The 24547-nt window shown below is 36.4% G+C and overlaps 2 protein-coding genes and 1 long non-coding RNA gene across 4 annotated transcripts in view; 2 read left to right on the top strand and 1 right to left on the bottom strand.

The window, feature by feature from the left end:
- Positions 1-220: 220 nt before the first annotated feature.
- Positions 221-17905, bottom strand: ripk1l (receptor (TNFRSF)-interacting serine-threonine kinase 1, like). 2 transcript variants are annotated; one of them, XM_058394816.1, is made up of 11 exons: positions 17759-17878; positions 15016-15171; positions 13682-13835; positions 11697-11834; positions 10790-11021; positions 9390-9539; positions 8929-9005; positions 7932-8010; positions 6983-7480; positions 5898-6050; positions 221-4859 (listed from the first exon to the last, which is right to left on the bottom strand). In XM_058394816.1, exons 1-11 carry the CDS (start codon positions 17827-17829, stop codon positions 4543-4545), a joined length of 2025 nt encoding a protein of 674 aa, XP_058250799.1. In that variant the 5' UTR covers positions 17830-17878; the 3' UTR covers positions 221-4542. The 2 variants fall into 2 exon arrangements, with proteins under 2 accessions (XP_058250799.1, XP_058250800.1); XM_058394817.1 differs by having other exon boundaries at positions 4335-4859; positions 15016-15226; positions 17759-17905.
- On the top strand, positions 10424-13254 carry LOC131356058 (uncharacterized). Its single transcript, XR_009204984.1, has 3 exons — positions 10424-10497; positions 10754-11042; positions 13014-13254. It is a non-coding gene; the product is annotated as an uncharacterized LOC131356058 (long non-coding RNA).
- Positions 17906-20687: 2782 nt separating the features above from the next.
- Positions 20688-24547, top strand: part of dusp22b (dual specificity phosphatase 22b) — a 31082-nt gene continuing 27222 nt past the window's right edge. Inside the window, exons 1-3 of the mRNA XM_058393938.1 lie at positions 20688-20902; positions 22275-22308; positions 22407-22489. Of these exons, the coding sequence (XP_058249921.1) occupies positions 20882-20902; positions 22275-22308; positions 22407-22489 (138 nt within the window). The 5' untranslated portion in view covers positions 20688-20881. The remainder of the gene's footprint in view (positions 20903-22274; positions 22309-22406; positions 22490-24547) is intronic.

Below are 24547 nucleotides of genomic sequence, written 5' to 3'. Positions count from 1 at the left end.
TCCCACCCACTAACAGGTGCCATGATGAGGAGATCATCAGTCTTATTCACGGCACCTCTCACTGGTCATAATGTTATGGCTGATCGGTGGTGTATATAAGAAAGCAATGTAATTAGTGTTGTGACTTTTGTTATATCAGATTAAAATAATTCATTTGTTTATGTTGATAATATGAAAATGCTCCTAAAGTCCATTTCCTTCTGTTAAATAAGAAGAGACACAATTTGTTTTTGCATATTTTAATGCCCTCAAAATACAAACAATTCTCAAAGCCAAAGTGTAAGACAAATACACTGCACTGTAAATATAATGTGGTTTCAAACAACATGAAGAATTTGAAATGAGAGTCCATCAATCTGATTGCATTCAAACTGCGTTCACACTGCTTTCCTTATACACTCATACACATCCCAACAACATCCACCGATCAGGCATAACATTATGAGCACTGAGAGGTGAAGTGAATAAGACTGATGATCTCCTCATCATGGCACCTGTTAGTGGGTGGGATATATTAGGCAGCAAGTCAACATTTTGTCCTCAAAGTTGATGTTAGAAGCAGGAAAAATGGGCAAGTGTAAGGATTTGAGCGAGTTTGACAAGGGCCAAATTGTGATGGCTAGACGACTGGATCAGAGCATCTCCAAAACTGCAGCTCTTGTGGGGGTGTTCCCGGTCTGTAGTGGTCAGTATCTATCAAAAGTGTCCTTTAAGTCCTGTAAGTTGCGAGGTGGGACCCATGGAGGTGCCACAGCACACCTTCAGTGATCTAGTGCAGTCCATGCCACAACAGGTCAGGGTTGTTTTGGCAGCAAAAGCGGGGGACCGACACAATATTAGGCAGGTGGTCATAATGTTATGCCCGATCGGTGTACATTAAAACTACACAGACCTTTTAGAGCACCGGCTTTTCACAATATTTGCAGATGACGACGTGCAGCATAGATACAACTGACATTTTGCTAAACTGGATTCAGATATTTCTGTCCAGCTGTTATAAAAATAAAAATACTTCAGGAAGAGAACGACAGAAAGGCAAACAGCTGATTTTTTTTTTAAAGGTCCAGTGAAAAATACTGATATAGATAATAAGATGCTGGTACTTTTATTGTAAAAAATCGATGTTATAACATAGTATCTCTAAAATAGATCCTCACTTTAACTGATCTTTAAACACCAAAAGTACAACAAAAAAAACAGCCTCATTTTACATATGCTAGCTTTCTTAAGGATCTTAGCTAACACTAGTTCTTGACTCTATCTATCAGGATCGTTTATCCAGGAAATCCAAAGCATTATGGTCCAATCCAGATGTTTTTAAACCGAGCCTGAGTGAGGTATTGCTCGACATCACGTATATATGCGAGTTCTCCTTTCACGAGTTCAGACTTGACTTCTTAAAGATCTGGGGTTTTACTTCATGTTCATCTTATTCAGAAACAAGCGATAGCTCTTCAAGGTTCTCCCTGTCATGGTTTCTTTCCCGAGAATTCCAATGATAGTAAATATCTATATACGACACACACACACACATATATATATATATATATAGCAGATGTGCTTTAGCAACAGCAAACAGTTTAATGCAGATTTACGCTATATACATGTGTCTGGTTGTGGTAACGTTAGAATTTCCCTTCCCTGGAACTGAGAGGCTCAAACCCTGCTCCAGTATGACAATGCAGATGTGCACAAAACACACAGCTGCATGAAGACATGGTGTGGAGGTTAACGTCGGACTGGGAGGACTTTAGGATGAACTGGAATCTCCTCAACCCTCCCAACATCAGAGTCTGATCTCACTAATGCTGAATGAACACTAATCCCCATAACCACCTGCTTCAACATTTAATGGAAAAGAAGAAAAGAGTGCAGTTCGTTCTAGCATAAAAAGAAGAATCAGCTCCATATACACCTGTCTGTAGATTTCAGGATAGCTGATATAATGAGATGTGATGCTCTGGAGTACTCCCACTTCTGCCTGTTTCCTGAGCATCATGTGGAAATGTGTACCGAAATATTTTTGGCTGTTTATTAGAACTATTGAGCTTCATTTCTGAACCCATTGGAGAAAATGATCCCAAAAAACACATCAAGTCAAAATAAACGAAAGGAATAATCGCTATGCTTCACCCACCCCTGGGATTCCCACCTTGGGAACCATGGTTCAACTACAACGCTCTCAAACACACAAAGCCGAGACGCTAAGCTATAGGAAGCTAGAACAGCTTAAAAGCAGTGAGACACTGGAAAGAATTACCTGAGAATTTTAAAAACAAATAAAACAAAAAAAAATGAAAAGAAAACAAACAAACACTTTGGCTGAAAAATCTTCAAAATGTAATGTAAATATTAGAGAGTCGAGGAGACGGGAAACGGAAATAAAGTGTCGTTAACGTGCGTGTTGCTAATATTTCATGTTCGCGTTTAGAAACACGATAAACTACTGAAACTGAAAAATATATTTTTGCTTTTGGAAACATGATTATCAGAGCATTATACAAAAGGATCAATTCCAGGTTGTCCCTCAGAGAAGATCGTTAAAGGATCGGCGTGGAACTCGTGTAGAGGGGAAATAAAGGATTCGGATAAATGTTACTATTTCCGAAGAAAGGAACCCTGTTGTTATTCAAAGGCTCTTCACACTGTGCCTGATCATCTCCGGTTTATACCCCAGGGTCAGAACGGCAGTGTTTACAGTGTTAGCTCCACATCATGGTGCTGAATGTGAAACGCCATGGTGTTAGAATGTTACCGCTAGTTGCTTAGCAACAAACAGCCAATCAGAAACTGAACAGTGTGTGAAAACCTCATATCAGGTGGAAAAGAAACAGGACGTAGCAACGATTAAAAAAAAAACAAAAGGCGTGAAAACACTGAATGTGACGGAAATCAGATATCAGCAGATGTTAGATACGTTAGCAGAAGTCGGAGATCGGCAGAAGAATGGCTGGTCACATGACCAACTTAAAAAAACACAAACAAAATATATGATGAAGCTGTGAAACATAACAATATCAGCAAAGAACGACAGACCGGAACTTTTCTTTTTTCTCTCACTGATGTGAAAGTGTGAGACGACGCATTTATCCAATCAGAGTAAAGGAGCAAATATGCAAATGAGAAGAGGCGGGGTTTAGGAATGTACAGTGTCAGATTATGAAGAGTCCTCAAACTACACAACCAAGGATTGTGTTTAACTCAGGATTGTGTTTAACCCGGGATTGTGTTTAACTCAGGATTGTGTTTAACTCAGGATTGTGTTTAACCCGGGATTGTGTTTAACTCAGGATTGTGTTTAACCCGGGATTGTGTTTAACCCGGGATTGTGTTTAACCCGGGATTGTGTTTAACCCGGGATTGTGATTAACCCGGGATTGTGTTTAACCCGGGATTGCATTAAACCCAAGATTGTGTTTAACTCAGGATTGTGTTTAACCCGGGATTGTGTTTAACTCAGGATTGTGTTTAATCCAGGATTGTGTTTAATCCAGGATTGTGTTTAACCCGGGATTGTGTTTAACCCGGGATTGTGATTAACCCGGGATTGTGTTTAACCCGGGATTGTGATTAACCCGGAATTGTGTTTAACCTGGGATTGTGTTTAACCCGGGATTGTGTTTAACCCGGGGTTGTGATTAACCCGGGGTTGTGATTAACCCGGGGTTGTGATTAACCCGGGGTTGTGTTTAACCCGGGTTTGTGATTAACCCGGGATTGTGTTTAGCCAGAGTTGATATAATCACACAGGGGAAATAGTTCATGTGTGAAAAGCCATTAGGAGTGTATGTGAGTAAAGCTTGTCATTGAAACTCACTGGATTTTCACCGAAAATGATTTTGATGCTCAATAGAATTCTCTAGAAGCTGTCAGGTGCTTCAAATCCAGCTTTCCTCATCTTACAAAAATGAAAACTGAGTTTTTTTCAGTGAACTGAGGGTTCTTGAAGTCTTGGCTGGATAACTAAGGACAATAGAGTTTCTGAAAGGATTCTCTGGAAAACAATCAGTTCTTAAATGAAATCAGTTCTCAAAAGCATAAAATTTGTCTTTAAAAAAAATGAAACTATTTTTTGTGTGAATCTGAAATATAAACCCACGCAGACCATACAAAACACACAGAAAGGCCGCTGTCTGTTCGAACCCAGGACCTTCTTGCTGTGAGGTAACAGCGCTGACCACTAAGCCACTGTGCTGCCCGGTATTAATTATCATTTTAAAGTAATAATATTGATCTTTTTTTTTCCTTTGGATTTTGAAAATTAATAAGATGAATATGATACAATGACTTCTTTATTTTTTTTTTATCCAGTAAAATATTTTTTTATTATTATTTTTATATATATAAAAAAATCTGTATGTGATCTGGATAAAGGAATTTAAAAAAACAGTTGTTTAAATAAACAAACAAAAAAACCCAAACAAACAAATTGAACAGAATTTTTTTTTTTAAAAGTGTGAAAATTAAAACAGAACTAAAAGATAATGATAACAAAAACAATAAAAATTTCCTCCACCTGGACCTTCACCTATAAACTGGATGTTACTGGTTCAGAATGCTGACATGTGGAATGGTGTAATCTTGAGACTTGAGCAGTATCTCGAGAAGCACATCTGCTTTAATGGAGTGCTCCAGGGCGCGGCAGAGTTTCCCCACCGTACAGCCTTGAAGACCTTCCTTCATCTTCCAGCGCTCCAGCATCTGGTGGACCTTCTCAGCCAAACCGTCACGCGCGTAGTCGTGCTCGATGGCGTCGATCTCCACCTCGGTGAGGCCCAGCTTCCTGGAGCAGGCTTTCCACTTCAAGCCTACGTTCTTGCGGACCAGCTCCAGATGTTCTTCGGTTACGGCGTGATCTACTGCACGAGAACAACAACAACACAAACGTTGAATCCATGAGGGATGATTTCTGGCACTCCACCTTGTGGATCTTAACCTAAATGATATCAGTGTTTACTCTTTTAATTTTTTTTATAAAAGTAAATAATTCCTAAATTGTTCCAAATCAGAATACAGGCTGTAAATAATTTTTTAACACATTATTTACTATAATATGTTCAGTTATAAACCTGATATACAAGGTTTCACCAGGTTGTTTACTTCAGGATCTGCTAAAAAATTCTCCAAAATTAAGAGAAAAACCAAGCGATATTAGGAGGAACTTTTCACAATGATGCAGATTTTCCCTTCTCCCTTTTCCAGTCACAACTTATCGGTGTTAGGAGAAGAATCCTGTGCTTGTGATTTCTCCAATTCAAACAGTTTTCCACAAAATAAAAGCAATCAAAAAAGCAATTTTATATATTTTGCGGATCGTTCCATCAGACGTGATTTCATTATGAGTTTTCTTTTCTTCCTTAAATTATTGGAATTCTTCGCCGTGTGACGTCGTCACGTCACGTCACGCATTCAGCCAAATCCCTGTTCCGTTCACGTGGTGTAAAACGTGAGTCCAGCTCTCATTAGAAAGGCAGTACATGTGTGAGTCTGTCTCACTGCTAGGAGTTTATTAAAAGAAGAGCTGGAGATTTCTCCGATTTGAGTAGAAATAAAACGAACAAAAAAAAAACTTTAGGATATTGATAAAAAAAAAAAAAGATGCAACAAAATCAAGCGTTTCTGGGCGGGAATCATGAGAATAATTCTGAAATCCTGATTAATTGACTGATTAACAGGAACATTAGCATATATTTGTCTGAACTGGATTTGTCCTGCAACAGTCAAAAAGCTGAAAGACAAATCATGTGTGTATAGTGCTGTATTAGTTTTTCTGTAGAGCTGCTTCTTCATCAAAAGTGCTATTCAAATGAAATGAAATAAAATAAAATAAAATAAAATAAAATAAAATAAAATAATGTAGAAAAAATGCCGGATGTTTGTGCGTGAAAGAAACTCACCATACTTCTCCAGCAGCTCTTTATACTTTACACTGACGGAGGACGAGGTGCTGGACTGGGAGCTGAGAGACGAAGTGTCCACACTGCGGAAGTGCATGGTGTTGTTGTTCCCGATCTGAATCCCGCTGGCCTGACTGATGTACAGCGAGCCGCCTAAAAACAAACACGGCATGTTTGAAACATCAGACCAAAAGATATTACATCGCATCTGTGATGAATCCGCTGGGTTTCATGTAAATTAAATAGGATATTAAACCAAGGTTAAATCACGGAGCGTCGTAATATGTAAATAAGGGAAAGTGGGCGGAGCTTGTTTTCTATGTAGATGGAGCTGGAACAAACAAACATCTATACATGGACTACTGTATATAAGATCAGATTTTAAGGAGACAGAAAAATTTGCAACTATTGATTGTTTAATATAGATTTCATTTAATAATATTAAATTTTTTTTTCAAAATTTCAAATGATAACACTTATCTAAAATATTCTGAATTTTATTCATTTATTTGACTTTTAGTAAAAAAAAAAAATGAGAAAGTTTTTTTTTAATGAGTGAATTTTGACATTTTAGTCATATTCTGAAAATTTCCCAAAGGAAAGATGAAAAATTTCCTGAAATTTAGAATAAAGTTGGTTCTAAAATTAGAACCAAATTAGAAGATAAGCTGTGTGTTTTCTCACTTAAGTCTCTTTTTAATTCTTCAGTTACTGTAACATGTTCATTGGAAACCTGGGTACACAAAGTTACACAGGGATCTCTCCAGGATTTTGCGATTTTGTGATCGCAGAAATTTCCTGCAAATCTGAGCAAACTCCAAGATATTCGATGATATTTGATTTTTTTTTCAAATATCAGATATCAGTTTTTCTGCAGATTTGGGCGGCGACATGTTGTATGACATCATCACAAAACACGTTCAGCCAAAGCCCTATTCGAGTAGTTGTTTAAAAAAATTTCTGCAACATTGGTCCATATCTGTCTGAATTCGTTCAGTAAACAGAAAGTGTCTCAAGTGTATGGTAAAACGTTTGATTTCTTATACACACAGTTATCCAGTGGGTGTGTGTGTGTGTGTGTGTACCTGTTTCAGTCTGAGGGTTTATCCCCACTGCAGAGAAGTCCGAAGACCATGACTGCGTGCGTTCAATGGGTTTGGACTGCAGTCCACACTGCGAAGGCACCGACAGCTGGTTGGTGTAATCCGGCCTGACCTGAGCCTCATGAGGATTAGGAATAGGTTTGGACCAGGACTGCACTGAGGATACCTGCTGAGGATTATCTGCACCCCACATGAAGCTGGTGGCAGTCTGCGAGACCGGGTTATAGTTAGAGTAGGTGGGGAAGTAGGGCTGCTGCTCGGGGATGTAGCTCCCGTCTTTGTGGTATCTTAACTCTTGGTTCAGTTTCTGCTCCAGGTTCGGCGGTTCGGATGGCTGGCCGGGGACGGCGTCCTCTTGAAAGCCGCCCGAGGTCATTAAACTCAGCTCCTCCATGCTCGTCTCTACAGGCCCCAGGTCTGAACTCCGCAGAGGGGTGGGAGAGTCACCGGAGCGCTGCAGACAGGACGGAGCCTCCAGTCCTGACACGGGGAAATGATAACATAAATACAAATACATGAATGTAGAAAAACATAGCAGAGATGCAACTACAACGTATTGATTTAACCCTTTTACCAGCACAGTAAATCATCTTATGGGACATTTTTCACTCAGTGTAAAGAAATGAGAATAAAGAGAGAATAAACCGAGATCCTGGCGAGAACGTGTTTATTGCTGCTATTACACAATCGAGAGCAAGAACTAACCTGCTTCATAGATGCTAACCAACAATAAATATCTAAAAAGTAAACAATAGTGTTTAATAAATAAAAAAACGTTGATCATGTCTCTATAACAGCATCATCACCATCATCATCTGTTAATTCTTATTTATTACTAAACCAGTGGGTTAAATGGATCCGTGCCTTCAAACATGAACTAGAGTTAAACAGTAAGATCCTTCATGCTGGTGTTCACGTGGAGTCAGAGTACCTGCAGCAGTGACTCCCGGCTCTGTGGTCAGTGTTTTTAACTTCTCCATACTTCTCCAGTATGGCCCTTCATACAAATCCTGCAAGACCATGAGAAATCATGAAATAATGTTCATTTGAATCAAACTGACCACACTGACCCATCTGTAGATTATTTTTAAACCACGTTCTCACTGACTGATTGGACTGGACAGTGATCATACACTAAACACCATCATAAACTAAACTAAACACTTTCAGCTCTTCCTCTTTCATTCTGATCTAATTATTTATTATCTATGTGCTTATTTATGTAATTATTTACTTATTTATTTACCTGCTTACTTAAATACCTACATATATATTTTTTGTTTATTTGTTTTTATTCATTCTATTCAATAATCTAGTCATTAATTAATTAATTCATTAATTAATTAATTATTTTTTCTTTCTATTTACTTTTTATGTATTTGTTTTCTTACTTTTTATTTATTTACTTATTTATTTGTGTGCTTACTTACTTTCCTCCATACTTATTTGTTTATTTATTTTTTTTTTTATCTATCCATGTAGTTATTTATTTATTTATTTATTTATTTATTTATTCATTCATTCATTCCTCAATTTGTTTATCAAGGTCTTCATTATTATTATTATTTCTTTTTTATTTGCTTACTTTTTTAAATTATCTATCCATTTAGTTATTTATTTATTCCTCAATTTTATATTATTGTTATTATTATTGTTAATATTGTTACTATTATTATTATTATTATTAACTTATTTGTACCTGTACATGCTTACTCTTTTGTGTTTTTATTTATGCATTTATTTGATTACTTATTTGTTTGCTTGTTTACTTACTTTTCTATCTATCTATCTATCTATCTATCTATCTATCTATCTATCTATCTATCTATCTATCTATCTATCTATCTATCTATCTATCTATCTATCTATCTATCTATCTATCTATCTATCTAAAAAATAAAGGGGATGTAAACTTTTGCAACTTTTACCTTAAGGCCCTGCAAATCTTGATCAGTGTCTGCTTCCATTTTCTGCTTATAGAAAGGCAAGAATGACTCGTAGCTCTCTGTAAGAAAGAAAGGAAGGAAGGAAGGAAGGAAGGAAGGAAGGAAGGAAGGAAAGACACATTTATTTAAGTAAAATGCAATCTATCATTCAAAGACTCAACAATTTACAATCGTTTCATCTGATCCTAAAATTTCAACCAAAAAAGTTTTCAAAAAAGTCACATAGTGATGCAGATCCACTTCTTCAGTCTGTACACATTGTGTTTAATTCTGTTCTCTTCACTGAATAAAGATGAAACACTGATGCACTTTGTGTAACCTGGCTTTATTAGCCACTCTTCCCATAACCCATACTCTGATCCCTCTCTAATCTCTGATGTACTGAATAAGTTCCTCTACAGTAACACTGTGCCGTTCTGACAGACATTACCCAAAGCCCACACCTTTAAAGCGAGGTCGTTTCTGAGGGTCATGATCCCAGCATTTCTTCATAAGACTGATGATCTCTTTGGGTGAACCGCTTGGAATAAGGCTCTCGTCTGGACGATCTCCTTTACGCACACACTGGCAGACCTGGTCTTGACTAATAGCATCTGGAAAACCAAGAACAGGACAATGCAAGCTCACTGGAAATGTAGCACCGAACACAAAGCAAAAATGTAGCACACTACACAAAGCTGTCACTTATTTAGAGCCAGAAACATGTACAGGACCTTTCTACAGCCTCCGTGATGGAGCTGAAGCCCAACAAACCATCGACAGTCTTTTCCACACACTAACCATTATACATTTCACAAATTATGTTAATTTGACATGTCTGAACCCGAAAAATCCAAGATTATCTTCCGAATCTGAACCCAGACACGGTGTCGGTTTAATGCTAGCCCGCTAGTTTTTAAGAAACCTGAGTAGATTTCATAGATTCTATTCAATTGAAAAAGAAACAGCTTTTAAATGTGCTTGGTTTTGTATGAGAATTATTAAAAAATTCAAAAACAGAGGGTTAATTTTGTAAACAAGGTTCAGAACTACAGGAAAATAGAATCTTAAAAATAACTGCATTCAAAAAAAATTTGCTGTATTAAACCACCTAAAGTATCTGAGCTGGGCTGCGTCCCAATCCGCTCCCTAGTAACTAAAGTACTCAGGATGCTGATGAAGGAGGCGTCCATTTTAAGTTCCACGTATTTTAAGCTCAGTCGCTAAATCCTTCCTGTGCACTGGATCTTTCGCTCTGTAAAAAAAATCCCACAATGCACCACAAAAACCAGGGAGCAGCATGCATGCTCATTATGTTCCCTTACGTCATACAATGGAAGCTGAAGCGTCTTAGCTGGAAAAATAGTGAGCACATTTATACGGCGTATATGAAACTGAAATATTTGACATGTTCCGGTTTATGCAGTGGCCGATAAGGAAATTCGGGTCATGTGACAGGAAACTGAGTCATCAGTATCCTGGTGTGGAGTGAGTCAGAGTCTTTAGCAGTGCCTCAAATCGTGTATTCATGAGCTAGGGAGCTAGAGAGCCGATAGAGACGCAGCCTTGTGTGTGAGTAAAAATAATGCATTGGGTTAGAATTACATTACACATTTCCACGAGGTCGCTGTGTTATTGTTACACACATAGCGTGCACATGATGGTGCAAACAACCAATCAGATCACAGCCTTCGAGATTTTAAAGCTTGTGGCCAGAAAAGTCCATCATGTGCCAGGTTTAGACACTAGGCATGGGCGATATTGAGAAGGGGGAACAAAAATCTGATTTATACCTCATGTACCTCATGTTTTATTATCTGCTCTGTAGAACTTGGGAAGTGTATGTTTATGTGACATCACTCACTCTCGTAAGGCTCCTGTCTGGTCAGAACGACCCACACTACTATGGCGAAGCTGTAAACGTCGGATTTTTCAGTGGAGCGAGTGTTGATGCTTTCCAGGTGCTCGGGAGCCATGTAGCACAACGTCCCGGCCGCCATCACACACGACTTCCTGCCTCCCCGACTCTGCCTGCGCGACTCTTCCCTCGTCAGCCGACTCCACGTCTGACACGTAGCCAGACCGAGGTCTGCGATCTGATGCCAAACACATGCCAGGTTAGTCATTTCTGGCTTTCTAACATGTTTCTGTTTACACACAAGCCTTGAGTCAGTGGAACATCTCAGTGAAAGCCTGCAGTAATTAAATTACACCATCAACATAAAGCTGTTCATTTGGAATAATATAGAAACTCGTGCGGTTAGATTTTTGTTTTTTTAGTTTTAAGTTTTACTTTGTCTCTTGAAACACACTCTAAATAAAAATGTATAAAGAAAACACTTTAAATAAAACATTTTAATTAACAAATCATTTTTAGCTTAAATTTTTAGCTGCAAAAAATTTCCGGTTTATTTCATAAATGCATCACAATTTCAGCATCAAACTCAACAATCTCTGTCAGATTATGTATAAATAAATGAATAAATAAATAAAAAAATATTTTCTTTCAGCCTTAAGCTGAAAATCTTTATTTATTAATTTTTTAATTTTTAATTTTTTTTTATTTCAATTTCAGCTTTATTTCATAAATGGATCCCAATTTCAGCATCAAACTTAACAATCTCAATATTATGAATAAATAAATAATTTTTTTTTCAGCTTTAATTTTTAGCTGAAAAAACTTATTTATTTACTTATTTAAATTTCAGCTTTATTTCATAAATGCATCACCATTTCAGCATTCAACTCAACAATCCTAAACGTCACTCTACCTTTATATGGAAATTTTCATCGACCAGGATGTTTTCAGGTTTCAGATCCTTGTGGATCACCTGGTTGTCTGTTAGATACACCATCCCCTCTATGATCTCCAAGATGATCCTTCCTTTAATGGATACCGGAACATTCACCTGGGTTCATTCAAGAATTTAAAAAACATATATCAGTGGTTTAATCAGCCAATCACGTGGCAGCGGTGCAGCGCAGATGCAGATTGAGAGTTTCATACCATTAAAAGTTATCATATCAGAGATCAGAATGAAGAAAAGCCTGATCTCGGAGACTGGAGGTTGGGTTGTGAGTCTTTCAGAAACTGCTGAGCTCTGTTGATTTTAAGAGAAGCTAGAGAATCTGCAGAAAGCTGTGAGAAACCATAAACATCCTGTGCTGTGAGCAGAGGATCTGCAGGCTGAAACACATTGTTTATGAAAGCAACCAGAGGAGAACTAGCTGATCTGAGCAGACAGGAAGTCTACAGAAACTCAAATAATCACTCTGTACAGCTGTGGTGAGCAGAAAAGCATCTCAGTAAAAGCTTGAGGTGGAAAAGGAAAAGACCACATCAGGTTCCTCTGCTGTCAGCTTACAGGAACCTGAGTCTAGTGAACATCAGCTCAGACTCACACAAACTGGACAATCTGGTGTTGTAGCTCATCCACCTCAAGCGTTGATGTCTTGTGCATGTTGAGGTGCTTTACTGCACACCACAGTTGTAAAGAGTTACTATAGACTTCCTGTCTGCTCCGACCACAAGTATCTCATCAACAAGGTGTGTCACTCAACCACACAACTGTTGTTGGCTCTGTTTTGTACCATTCTGTATAAACTCTAGAGCACATCTGGCACCAGCGTCCATGTCGTGCATGAGAAAAGTCTCAGAAATCACAAGCAGATTTTCGTCTGATGTTCGATGGGAACTCAAGCTCTTGATCTGTATCTACGTGGATGGCTCAGTTTAGCCTCCAATGGTTTGAGATTAGCATCCAATCAACTCCTCACTTCTGAAAATCATGTGAATTCTTGATCTCGTGCTAAGCAACATAGTTAGCACTATAGCTATCGCTGTGTTTCAGAATCAGAATATTTTTATTGATTTCCTCATGGAAATTGTTAAGTTGCAGTTATAACGTGCGTACGGTCCCAGTTCAGGTTGTTGGGTCTTTTGCTGGCCTGTCAAGCTCCTGGCTGGCTCGCCACTAAAATATTTAAATTAACACATAAATTAACTAAAATATTAACATTATACAAATGTGGCATGTAGTTTGACTGAATATAAATATTACTCATTAATATAATTTTTTTTACCCTAGCGCTTGTCCCGCACAATGGCAGGATCCGCATGATTTGGCACAGGTTTTACGCAGGATGCCCTTCCTGTCACAAACCCTCCCACTTTTATCCGGGCTTAGGACCGGCACTGAGAGTTAACCCTTCAGCGGCTGGGTTTAGCGCCCTGCCCGGGAATCGGACCCGGTCCACGCCAATGACAGCATGGGATCCTGCCACTGGGCCACCATCTCTTTTATCAACCTAGATGATGTGAATTCAATAAAGCAAGTAGGTTTTGCTAATTCACCAAGATTAATTAGGAAATATTTAACGAAGTTAGCGTGTTTTCTTTTCCTAATGCTAAGGTTATACATCAATCTAGTCTATTAGCTAACACTGGTTAATAAGTTCAATTCAAACTTATACAGATGATTCGCATCAAAGCAACAAATCCTCATATGGAAACATGACTAAATAAATCTAGCATTGTTTTACTTTCCCTTAAGTACGTTTTTTGTCTGAATCCTCTCACTTTTCACTCACTGAGATTTCGATACCTTATCTACACTTTCATTTCTCACTGCAGCTCCGGTTTTTACTACTGCTAGCTCTGTTTATTACCACTGCCAACTCTGGTATGTAAAGCAGAGTGGAAATCTAGCCCTGGAAACATTAGGTGTTTAGAGATTAATGAGTCTGGTGTTCTCACTTTCTGCAGCATGGCCAGCAGGTTGCCTTTAGGAATGAGCTCCATGACCAGAGAGTAGTCTCCATCCTCCAGTATGACCCCCAGCAGCTTCACCACACGCTGGTGGTTCAACCTGCTCATCAGACTGCCTTCCTCCAGCAGAGATGCCTTCTGCCTGTAGGCACCACAAAACACATTCCACCACACCATCATCATCATTATTATTATTATTATTATTATTATTATTATTATTATTATTATTATTATTATTAAGTGTGTGCATTGACCTGTGTGAAGTCAGAATTCAGTATAAAAGTTAAAATAAAAATAAATAAATAAATAAATATATTTTTTTAAATAACATGCTTGATTTTGCTATTAAATTATTGTCTTCTTTATAATTTCCATTTTTTAAATAACATTACATGTTATATTTTGTATTTACTATAAAATTATTGTTTTTTTTAATAACATTATATATTATATTTTGATTTTGCTACAAAATTATTGTCTGCTTTATTTATTTATTTATTTATTTATTCGTTCATTTATTCATTCATTCATTCATTATTTATTATATTTGGAGTCTGCTTCCTCTCCAGCTTTCTTCCTCATATTGTCTCAGGAACTTTTACCTCCTCATCATCATTGCCTCTGGTTTGCTTCTTAGAGATAAATTTCAAATTTCTAATTTATATCCTGAACGTTAATGTTTCTATAAAGCGGCTTTCATTTTTTTGTTGTTGAAAGCATTATACAAACAAAACTCAATTTTATTAAATATGTAATATATATATATATATATGAATCAAATATAAAGCAACACAAACCTGCTAACAATTTTTGTTATTAAATTTAACAATATTACAGAATATTTTTGAACTGGATTTTTTGAATGATGGAAATTTTAAAAAAGAAATTCATTCTGTTCAAACAAATGAATAAGTATCATTTTATTCATTAAGAAAAACAGCACACACAAACACGTCACATCATGACACTAAACTTTTTTTGTTGGTACTTTTGGTTCCCCAATTCATGTTTTCGTTTCCACACACAATGTAATTGAGTGGTTGTTTGAGGAACAGGGGAAAAACCACAGGAGCTAACAAAGCAGCCTCGGAGATTTAATGAAAAAAAAGGAAGTAAAACATTTGAAAGGTTGCTGACTGAAAGAATCTCTGTCTCATGGCTTCAGTGACCTCTGTGATAAACACACTACACTAAACCATCGGCCCTTCTGAGATTTCATTAAACTCACCTATTCTTTCTTATTGGTCTGGAATGGTCAGTCTTGTGTGTGGTCTAATCTGTCCGTCTAATCTAATACAACAACAAGACACACGGATACTCACTCGTCACGAGGCGGTCCTGTGTAGACGGTCTTCTGCACCACATGTCCCAGAGTTTTGTGGTAGCACAGAAAGACCTCGCCGAAGCCTCCGTAATCCAGACGCTCCTTCTTGATGAGGTCTGAGGACTTCATGTCCAAGAAAGATGCCATGCTTTCACTGCTTAATGAGACATGGGTCAGATCCCAAATGCTCCCTGCGAGCTATATGTGCACTTTATAGGGGATAAAATAAGGGGATAATAATAATAATAATAATAATAATAATAATAATAATAATAATAATAATAATAATAATAATAAAATAAAATAATAATAATAATAATAATTTAAAAAAATCACTTCAGCATGACTTCTGACCTAAACAACATCCTGGATAAAATGTAGCTCCATTCAACCGTGTCTTTTTACCCACTGTTATACATTTTATCTACAGATAAGAGTCAAATATTCTAGGGTCTATGACCAATAAGTGGCACAGGATGATAATCATGTGACCCAGAAATCGAATTCAAGTAAATTTCCTGTGAATATTATGTCAGAAATCACGCCTACATGTGGGGAAAAATAAACATGTTCAAAAAAATCAGTTGTGTGGAAGAAAGATCATGTGGAAATAAGTGAATTGTGAAAAAAAAGAATCACGCGATAATAAAAAAAATGTTTTTATATAAACAAATCATGTGAAAAATGAATCATGAGAAAAAAACACATGAAACACATTGTGAAAAATGAATGATGTCAAAAAGAGTCAAATATGAAAATAAATGAATCACGTGAAAAGAATCATGAATAAAAAAATAAATATATAAATAAATAATGTGAGAAAAAACATATGAATATAATTTTATTCTGAAAAATAAAAAAAAAATGAATGAGTGTCTTTAGTAATCACATGTGAAAATAAATAAATCACGTGAAAAGAATGACATATTCAAATACGTAAATCACGTGTAAACAACAGGTAAAAGTAAAAAAAAAGAGAAAAAGAATAAATGAATGATGTCAAAAAAGTGAAAATAAATGAATCATGTGAAAAGAATCACATGTGAAAATAAATGAATCACATGTAAAAAAAAAAGAGACACGTTTAAACATGTGAATCACGTGTAAAGAATGACATGCGGAAATAAAAAAAAAGAATATATGAATGATGACAAAAAAAGAAAATAATTGAATCATGTGAAAAGAATGATATTTTTAAACACGTAAATCACATGCAAAGTACGACAAAAAAGAATAAATGAATGATGTCCAAAAATGTGAAATGAAATGAATCATGTGAAAAGAATCACATGTGGAAAACAAATCAGATGAAAAGAATCACATGTGGGAAACGAATCAGATGAAAACGAATCGCATGAGGAAAACAAATCAAATGAAAAGAATCACATGTGGAAAACGAACCAGATGAAAAGAATCACATGAGGAAAACGAATCAGATGAAAAGAATCACATGTGGGAAACGAATCAGATGAAAAGAATCACATGTGGGAAACGAATCAGATGAAAAGAATCACATGTGGAAAACGAATCAGATGAAAAGAATCACATGTGGGAAACGAATCAGATGAAAAGAATCGCATGAGGAAAACGAATCAAATGAAAAGAATCACATGTGGAAAACGAATCAGATGAAAAGAATCACATGTGGAAAACGAATCAGATGAAAAGAATCGCATGAGGAAAACGAATCAAATGAAAAGAATCACATGTGGAAAACGAATCAGATGAAAAGAATCACATGTGGAAAACGAATCAGATGAAAAAAATCACATGAGGAAAACGAATCAGATGAAAAGAATCACATGTGGAAAACGAACCAGATGAAAAGAATCATATGTGGGAAACGAATCAGATGAAAAGAATCACATGTGGAAAACGAATCAGATGAAAAGAATCACATGTGGGAAACGAATCAGATGAAAAGAATCACATGAGGAAAAACAAATAAAGTGAACAGAAACAAGCTCAGGTGAATATAGACACGTGCGAAACCTACCACACGTATCAAAACACGTGTAAAATTCACACGTGAAACATATACTATTGTATAACATACGTTCTAATATATATATATATATATATATATATATATATACACTGAAATTCTAAACCTTTTCGGATTGTGACGCACTACTGTGTGTGTGTGTGTGTGTGTGTGTGTGTGTGTGAGTGTGTGTGTCATGTCGTGTAGAGTCCAAGACGGAAGTAGAAAGTCTCCTCTCAGTAAAAGACGGCAAAAAAGAAAGAAAAAAAGCCTAGGATCTGTGTGAAAGGTTACAGCTTTAAAACTTAACTTTACATAAACACCGAGTATAAAAAAAAACCCGAACAAGGTTTTAGTGACACAAATTAAGCCTGGGGTTTGTTTTTGTTTTTGTTTTGTTTTGTTTCCTTTTTGAGCGAACAGACGGACCAATATGTTTATCACAAGATCACAAAGATTCCACAAATGTATTAAAATCCCATTAAAACCAGTCTACATGAAATGAGTGGTGCACACGGTTCCAGTAGGTGTCTTTCACTGGTGTAGACTACACACAGCTGTTTATCCGAAACTGGAACATAAACCACTTCCCAGGACTAAACGAGTAACTTTTCTTCTTTTCCACTCTCTTCCACTCTCTCTCTCACACACACACACACACACACTCACACACACACACACATTCTGAACCGAGAGCAGATGAATAAATAATCACAGTGTAAAAGAATCTGCTAGTGTTCATGAGATATATACTCACCGACGTGCATTGTATCCTAATTTCGGTTCCTGTAGACTTAGTTTCCGGATTGTAGAAACCTTTAGCGGCATCCTAAGTGAAAGTTAAAGTGTACACTCCTCCGTCCATCCAGACTGAAATAATCAATCACTGAGTTTTTTTTTACTTCACCTCACCTCTTCAGCGAACCAAAATCCAGCTGTTACTAATACATTATATGTAGGAGACGAGATGTGTTTTGTTATTATTTATGTTTATTTATTTACTTACTTATTATTATTACAGAAACTGATTTGATTAAAAATTAATACTGCCAGTGGTACTGGTGCAATTCCTACAACAACATCAACATCGTCAACAACAACAATAACAACTAGAGAAACAACTACAGCAACTACTACTACATCATCAAGAACAACAACAACTACCACTTCTACTGATCGTCAAATTCATCATCATTATCAACAACTACTACTACTATTACTATACTACTAGAACAACTATAGCAACTACTACTACATCATTATCATCAACAACAACATCAACAACAACTACCACCACTTCTACTACTACTACTACTAAAACATCAAAATCATCATCATCGTCAATATCATCATCATCATCATCAACCACAACAACGACAGCAACAACAACTACTACTACTACTATACTACTAGAACAACTATGGCAGCTACTACATCATCATCATCATCATCATCATCATCAACAACAACAACAACAACAGCAACAACAACCACCACTTCTACAACTATCACTACTACTACAAAATCATCAACAACAGCAACAACAACTACTGCTACTATACTACTTGAACAACTATGGCAACTTCTACATCATCATCATCATCATCATCATCATCAACAATAATAACAGCAACAACTACTACTACTACTACTTTACTACTAGAACAACTATGGCAACTTCTACATCATCATCATCATCATCATCAACAATAATAACAGCAACAACTACTACTACTACTACTTTACTACTAGAACAACTATGGCAACTACTACATCAGCAGCAGCAGCAGCAGCAACAACAACTACTACTACTACCACTTGCTACTGTAACTTCTACTACTACTAGTAATAATAAAAAAAATAAAAAGTGTCCCTTGTGGTTACTGAGTTAGGTTTCATTGATCTGCTGTGTCTAGGAAAAGTTCTCACAAGGACAGTAACAAGGACAAACTTGTGAGTGTGTGTGTGTGTGTGTGTGAGATGCCTGTACACGTGTGATGCTGACGTCAGTCCCAGTCCTGAGGCCCTTGTATTGATATATCTTGGTTATGATCTATTGATCTATTTCTTAATTTAAGCCTAAACACTGAGACGTTCCTCCACTGCACCATAATGTGTGTACTGTCCCTTTAAGAGCTGCTGCTGCTACAGGGAAAGAGTTTCACTCTGATCTGGAGTCAGCTCTGTCTCCACACTGCAGCTCTGACTCCTTACTCAGAGCAGTCTGAAATCTGATCTCAGATCAGTCTTATTGTTCAGGCCGGGTTTCCCAGGCATGGCTCTGTGGGTGTATGTCAAACCGACCACTGCTCACTAACTGCTCACTATCTCTGATATTCACTCGTTATTTCCTACAACACTAACGCTTCTGTTCCCTCATGCAAGGGTTATTCTGGAAATCGGAATAAACAAGTAAGCAAATTTAAGTAAACACAGAGACATTAAAAATATCGCAAAAAACATCTTTCCTAATTGTATAAAAACAATTAATAAAAATTTAAAAAAAATTTAAGAAAAAAGTAAAAATATCTAAACAATTCAACTTGTTAAGCATATTAAAAAGAAAACAAGTTAATGAATAATATATTATTATATATATTATATTATCAATTAATATATATTATTAAATAATAATTAATTAAGTGATAAATACAAATAATTTAGAATGCGTAATAAACTTAAATAAATAAATAAATGAATAAATGTAGCATGAACATGTTATCGTATAACCGACAATTAATATTAATTAACTGACAAGTAATATTATTACTGTTATTATTGTTGTTGTTGTTGTTCATATAACACATAACAACCACCACTGAAACCTCCATCGCCAATAATAATAATAATAATAATAATAATAATAATAATAATAATATCTATATAATCTCTGATAAATAATAACGATAATAATAATATCTATATAAGATATAATATCTATCTGTCTGTCTCTCTGTCTGTCTATCTATCTATAATATCTGTACACAGAGACAGAAGTTATTTCTGCTGTGACCCTCACTCCCCAGAGAGATCATTCAGTGTCAGATGCAGGACTCGAGTGGACACTGACAACACATCAACCACCACTACAACCTCCATCACCACCACCACCACCACCACCACCACCAACAACAACAACAACAACAATAATAATAATAATAATAATAATAATAATAATACTAAACCGTACATTGTACATTGTCGCTAGTTTAAAAATATCCATATGCATTATTTATTTATTTATTTATTTATTTATTTATTTATTTATTTATTTATAATTTATTTATAATATAATTTATATATAATAATAACAGCAACAACAACAATAATAATAATAATAATAATAATAATAATAATAATTAAAATAACAATAATAATAATAAACAGAACATTGTACATTGTCGCTAGTTTAAAAATATCCATATGCATTATTTATTTATTTATTTATAACACCTGTACACAGAGACAGAAGTTATTTCTGCTGTGACCCTCACCCAGAGAGATCATTCAGGGCCACATGAAGGACTCGAGTGGACACTGATCTAGGATCAGGTCTCTCTTTCCTCTGAGCCAGTAATAAACACACAACCCCACCGTGCTCCGAGCTGATGTGAGGTCAGTGTGGCTCCAGGTTCCAGGCTCCAGGACGCCGCACAGCGCTGTACAGGAGAACTGCACTTCCCAGCAGTCTGTGCGCGCGCGGCGTTTCCTACACACTTCACCAGCAGCACCAGCAGCAGAGCAGTTCAACTCAAGTCAAATGTAGTTTAATCCCCAGTCGGATATCTCATTTGTGTGTGTGTGTGTGTGTTTGTGTGTTTGTGTGTGCGTGCGCGCGCGCGCGTGTGTGCTGATAAACCTGTAGTCGCATTATACTGACATGGGGAACGGAGTAAATAAGGTAAGAACAAGCATGCAGTTATTTTAGCAGTGTAAAGTCCAGGAAATTCTCTCTCTCTCTCTCTCTCTCTCTCTCTCTCTCTCTCTCTCTTTTCTATGAAAGAATGTTTATTTCTAAGCAAAATGTCAACTTGCCTCATTTAGTTCTAGTATGACTGTGACATTTAATTTACAGAAAAGTGTTAGTCATGCAAAATATTCAGTGTGTGTGCGTGTGTGTGTGTGTGCGCGTGTGTGTGTGCGTGTGTGTGCGCGCGCGCGCGTAATGTGTAGGAGGATAAAGCTCCTACATAAACCGCGTAGGAAAGGAAAGTGATGAAAAAATGACACAATTATAAATTGGGCGCTGATCATTTTGTAGATTTATAAAAAGAAAATGAAGTTACTTTTACAGAAATGAAGCAAACTCTAATAAAAAGAAAATGAGGTCACACTGCTCTGGAGACCCAACTCTGGTGTTTCTCTGAATTTCAACTTCAGATATTTGAATTGAATTATTTTTGAGTGACAGAGAGAGAGAGAGAGAAAGAGAGGGGATGGGGAAAGAGAGAGGGGATGGAGAGGGGAGAGAGATAGAGAGAGAGATAGAGTGAGAGGGAGAGAGAGTGAGAGGGAGATAGAGTGAGAGGGAGAGAGAGTGAGAGGGAGAGAGAGTGAGAGGGAGAGAGAGTGAGAGGGAGAGAGAGTGAGAGGGAGAGAGAGTGAGAGGGAGAGAGAGTGAGAGAGAGAGGGAGAGAGAGTGAGAGGGAGAGAGAGTGAGAGGGAGAGAGAGAGAGAGAGAGATTGAGAGGAGAGAGAGAGAGAACGAGACAGGGAGAGGGGGGGAGACAGGGAGAGAGAGAGGTGAAGGGTGAGGAGAGAGTGAGAGAGGGGGCGAGAGAGAGTGTGTGTGTGTGAGAGAGATAGAGAGGGAGTGAGTGAGTGAGTGAGTGAGTGAGAGAGAGAGACGCCATAAGTTCTAGGTTCTTATGTGGAATCTTTGTGTACGTCGGACCCCCTTGCTGAAGAACCGACTCAGGTGCTAGATTAAGCCTTCTTTTCCAAGATTGTCATAGGGTCTTTGGATTGTGAATAATAAATAAATTTTAGCTTTCTTGGACCCTGGTGTCGTGTTCTACGGTCAGCCTTCACATTTACGCCTAAAAGGTCACACTGAAGAACCCTTCTTTGAATGGTTCGAACTTTGTGAAATTATTGTACTCGGAACATTTTCAGGTGATAAACAAGGAGCTTCTTCTCTAAAAAGTGCTTCACCTTCGGAGAACAGAAAGGTTTCCTTGGATGTTTCCTGGTTCTATCTCGGACCTCTGTGTAATTTTGTGTACACACTCAGGACCCGAGTGCTTTATTAATCATTTCTGTATTTATTTCAGGTGCTGCCTGACCTGTATTTGGGCAACTTTAAAGGTAATAAGAACAAATTTCAAACAAATCTCCCACAATATGTCTGCAGTCACCCGGAGGTGTCATCTTCATTATCTGTTATTTTGTTTTATTTCATTCAGATGCCAGAGACAGGGAGCAGCTGGCGAGAAACAACATCACACACATCCTGTCCATTCATGACACAGCGGCTCCCATATTACAAGTAACGCACACACACACACACACACACACACACACACACACACACACACACACACACACGGTTCTCCCTGTTCCAGGAGTATAACTCTCATCATACCTTCATAGAAACATTAAAACACACTGAGTCATTATTTTCCCTTTAAATTAAAAGGAACGGCCCGTAAGCTTACACATGCTGTGATCGGATCCCATTGTAACTGCTGAACACGCTAATCAGGATTACAGATAAGAGTCACGGCAGTGTCTGGTTCTCGAATCCGATTGGCCGAGTCATTTTATAGGATCTGAAGCAGCAGATGATTTTTAGTTCAGCTGCAAACATTACAGGTTTTTATTCATTCTTCTAACGTTATTGTTACTATAGTAACCGCGACTTGTAGGGCAGATGCTCCCTGTTACAGAACTGATCTGAACACACACACACACACACACACACACAATGTTTTTTCACACATCATAATAATGTGTAATTGTTGATTGTGGATATGGAAGGAGTCTCCAGTGTCAGTTTCCTGTTTTATTTCCTTGTTAGATAAAAGCACAATTTCTACAATCTAAAAAAAAAAATCGAAAAAGCTCCAGAAAGAAAAAGAAAAAGAAAACCCGTCTAAAAACAGTGAATTTAGAAAGAAATGTTTACATATGGTGCCACTCGTTAATACACAGAAAAATATCAGCTTTCTCTCTGTGGCTGAGGGTAAAAAGATTATTGTATATTATATTTATATTGTAGATTATTGTATAAATAAATGTTTTAAAATAAATAAATGAATAAATAATGTTTTAATTGTTATCTGATGATTTTTGCTCCGTATTTTACATTTTAAATAGATGATTTATTTTTTTTAAAAATAACCAAGAAAAAAAACATATATTATATTATATTATATTATATTATATTATATTATTATTTTTATTATTATTTATTTATTTATTTTTAGTTTTTTTTAGTCTGATTTGACTGAATCTTCCCTTTTTTTTTTTTTTTTTTTTTTTTAAATAATTTATATATGTAATCTAAATAAAAATAAATAAATAACTTCCTGCAGGAACCTCACATGTCCCGTGTTAATGTATGGAGATTTATCTCAGAGGAAACAAATATTTAATTAGAGGCATCACCTACTAGAAACTGATACAGCTATAGAGCGACTTTCCTGACCGGATCTCCTGCTCCGTGTGTGTGTATAGTGTGTGTAGAGTGTGTAGTGTGTGTGTGTGTGTGTGTGTGTATCTCAGTTTGCTATCTCTTATGACAGGCGTGATACATAGACAGGCATCTCGCATGACACAAAGGAGTTTTGTCCTCATTTCGGACGCTGCTGCAGTGACCGAGACAGACGTCTGGTTTAACGTGTGTCAGAGTGAATGAGGGAGTTCACGTGTTGTTCACGTGATGATTCGAGGGATAATTTAATCAGTGAAGTTAAACCTAAGGGTCTAGACAATACCTCTAGGATTTTTTTTTCTTTTTTTGTGATTGTTACAAACAAATTGTTACAGCGTGATTTTAATTTTTTTTTTCTTTTCTGATTTATTTTCTTTTTTAAATTAAATTTAATTTTCTTCTATCAGCAGTTCTGACAGCAATGCAGTTTTTCTCTTTTTTAATTTAAAAATAAAAATGAATTTATTTTTTTTCTAACAGCAGGGTTTTTTTTTTTTTTTTAGAATTTTTTTATTTAAAAATAAACTTTAATTTTATTTTCTCTAACAGCAGCTCTGACACTAGTGCACATGTTTTTTCTTTTATTAAAGATTTTAAATTTACAAAGTTATTTGATTTTCTCTAATAGCAGCTCTGACAGTAGTGGATGGTTTTTTCTTCTTTTTTCCCCCTTTTTTTTCTTCTTAAATTGAAAACTAAAAATGAATTTTATTTTCTCTAACAGCAGCTCTGACACTAGTGCACATTATTTTTCTTTTGATAAAGATTTTAAATATACAAAATTATTTAATTTTCTCTATCAGCAGCTCTGGCACTAGTGCATTTCTTTCTTTTTTTTAAATTTAAAAATAAAAATGAATTTTATTTTGTCTAACAGCAGCTCTGACATTA

Source organism: Hemibagrus wyckioides, linkage group LG07 (genome assembly GCF_019097595.1).
Source record: "Hemibagrus wyckioides isolate EC202008001 linkage group LG07, SWU_Hwy_1.0, whole genome shotgun sequence".
Classification (NCBI taxonomy): Eukaryota; Metazoa; Chordata; class Actinopteri; order Siluriformes; family Bagridae; genus Hemibagrus; species Hemibagrus wyckioides.
The sequence above is the reverse complement of the archived record's forward strand: the minus strand, read 5'-3'. Positions and strand labels throughout refer to the sequence as shown.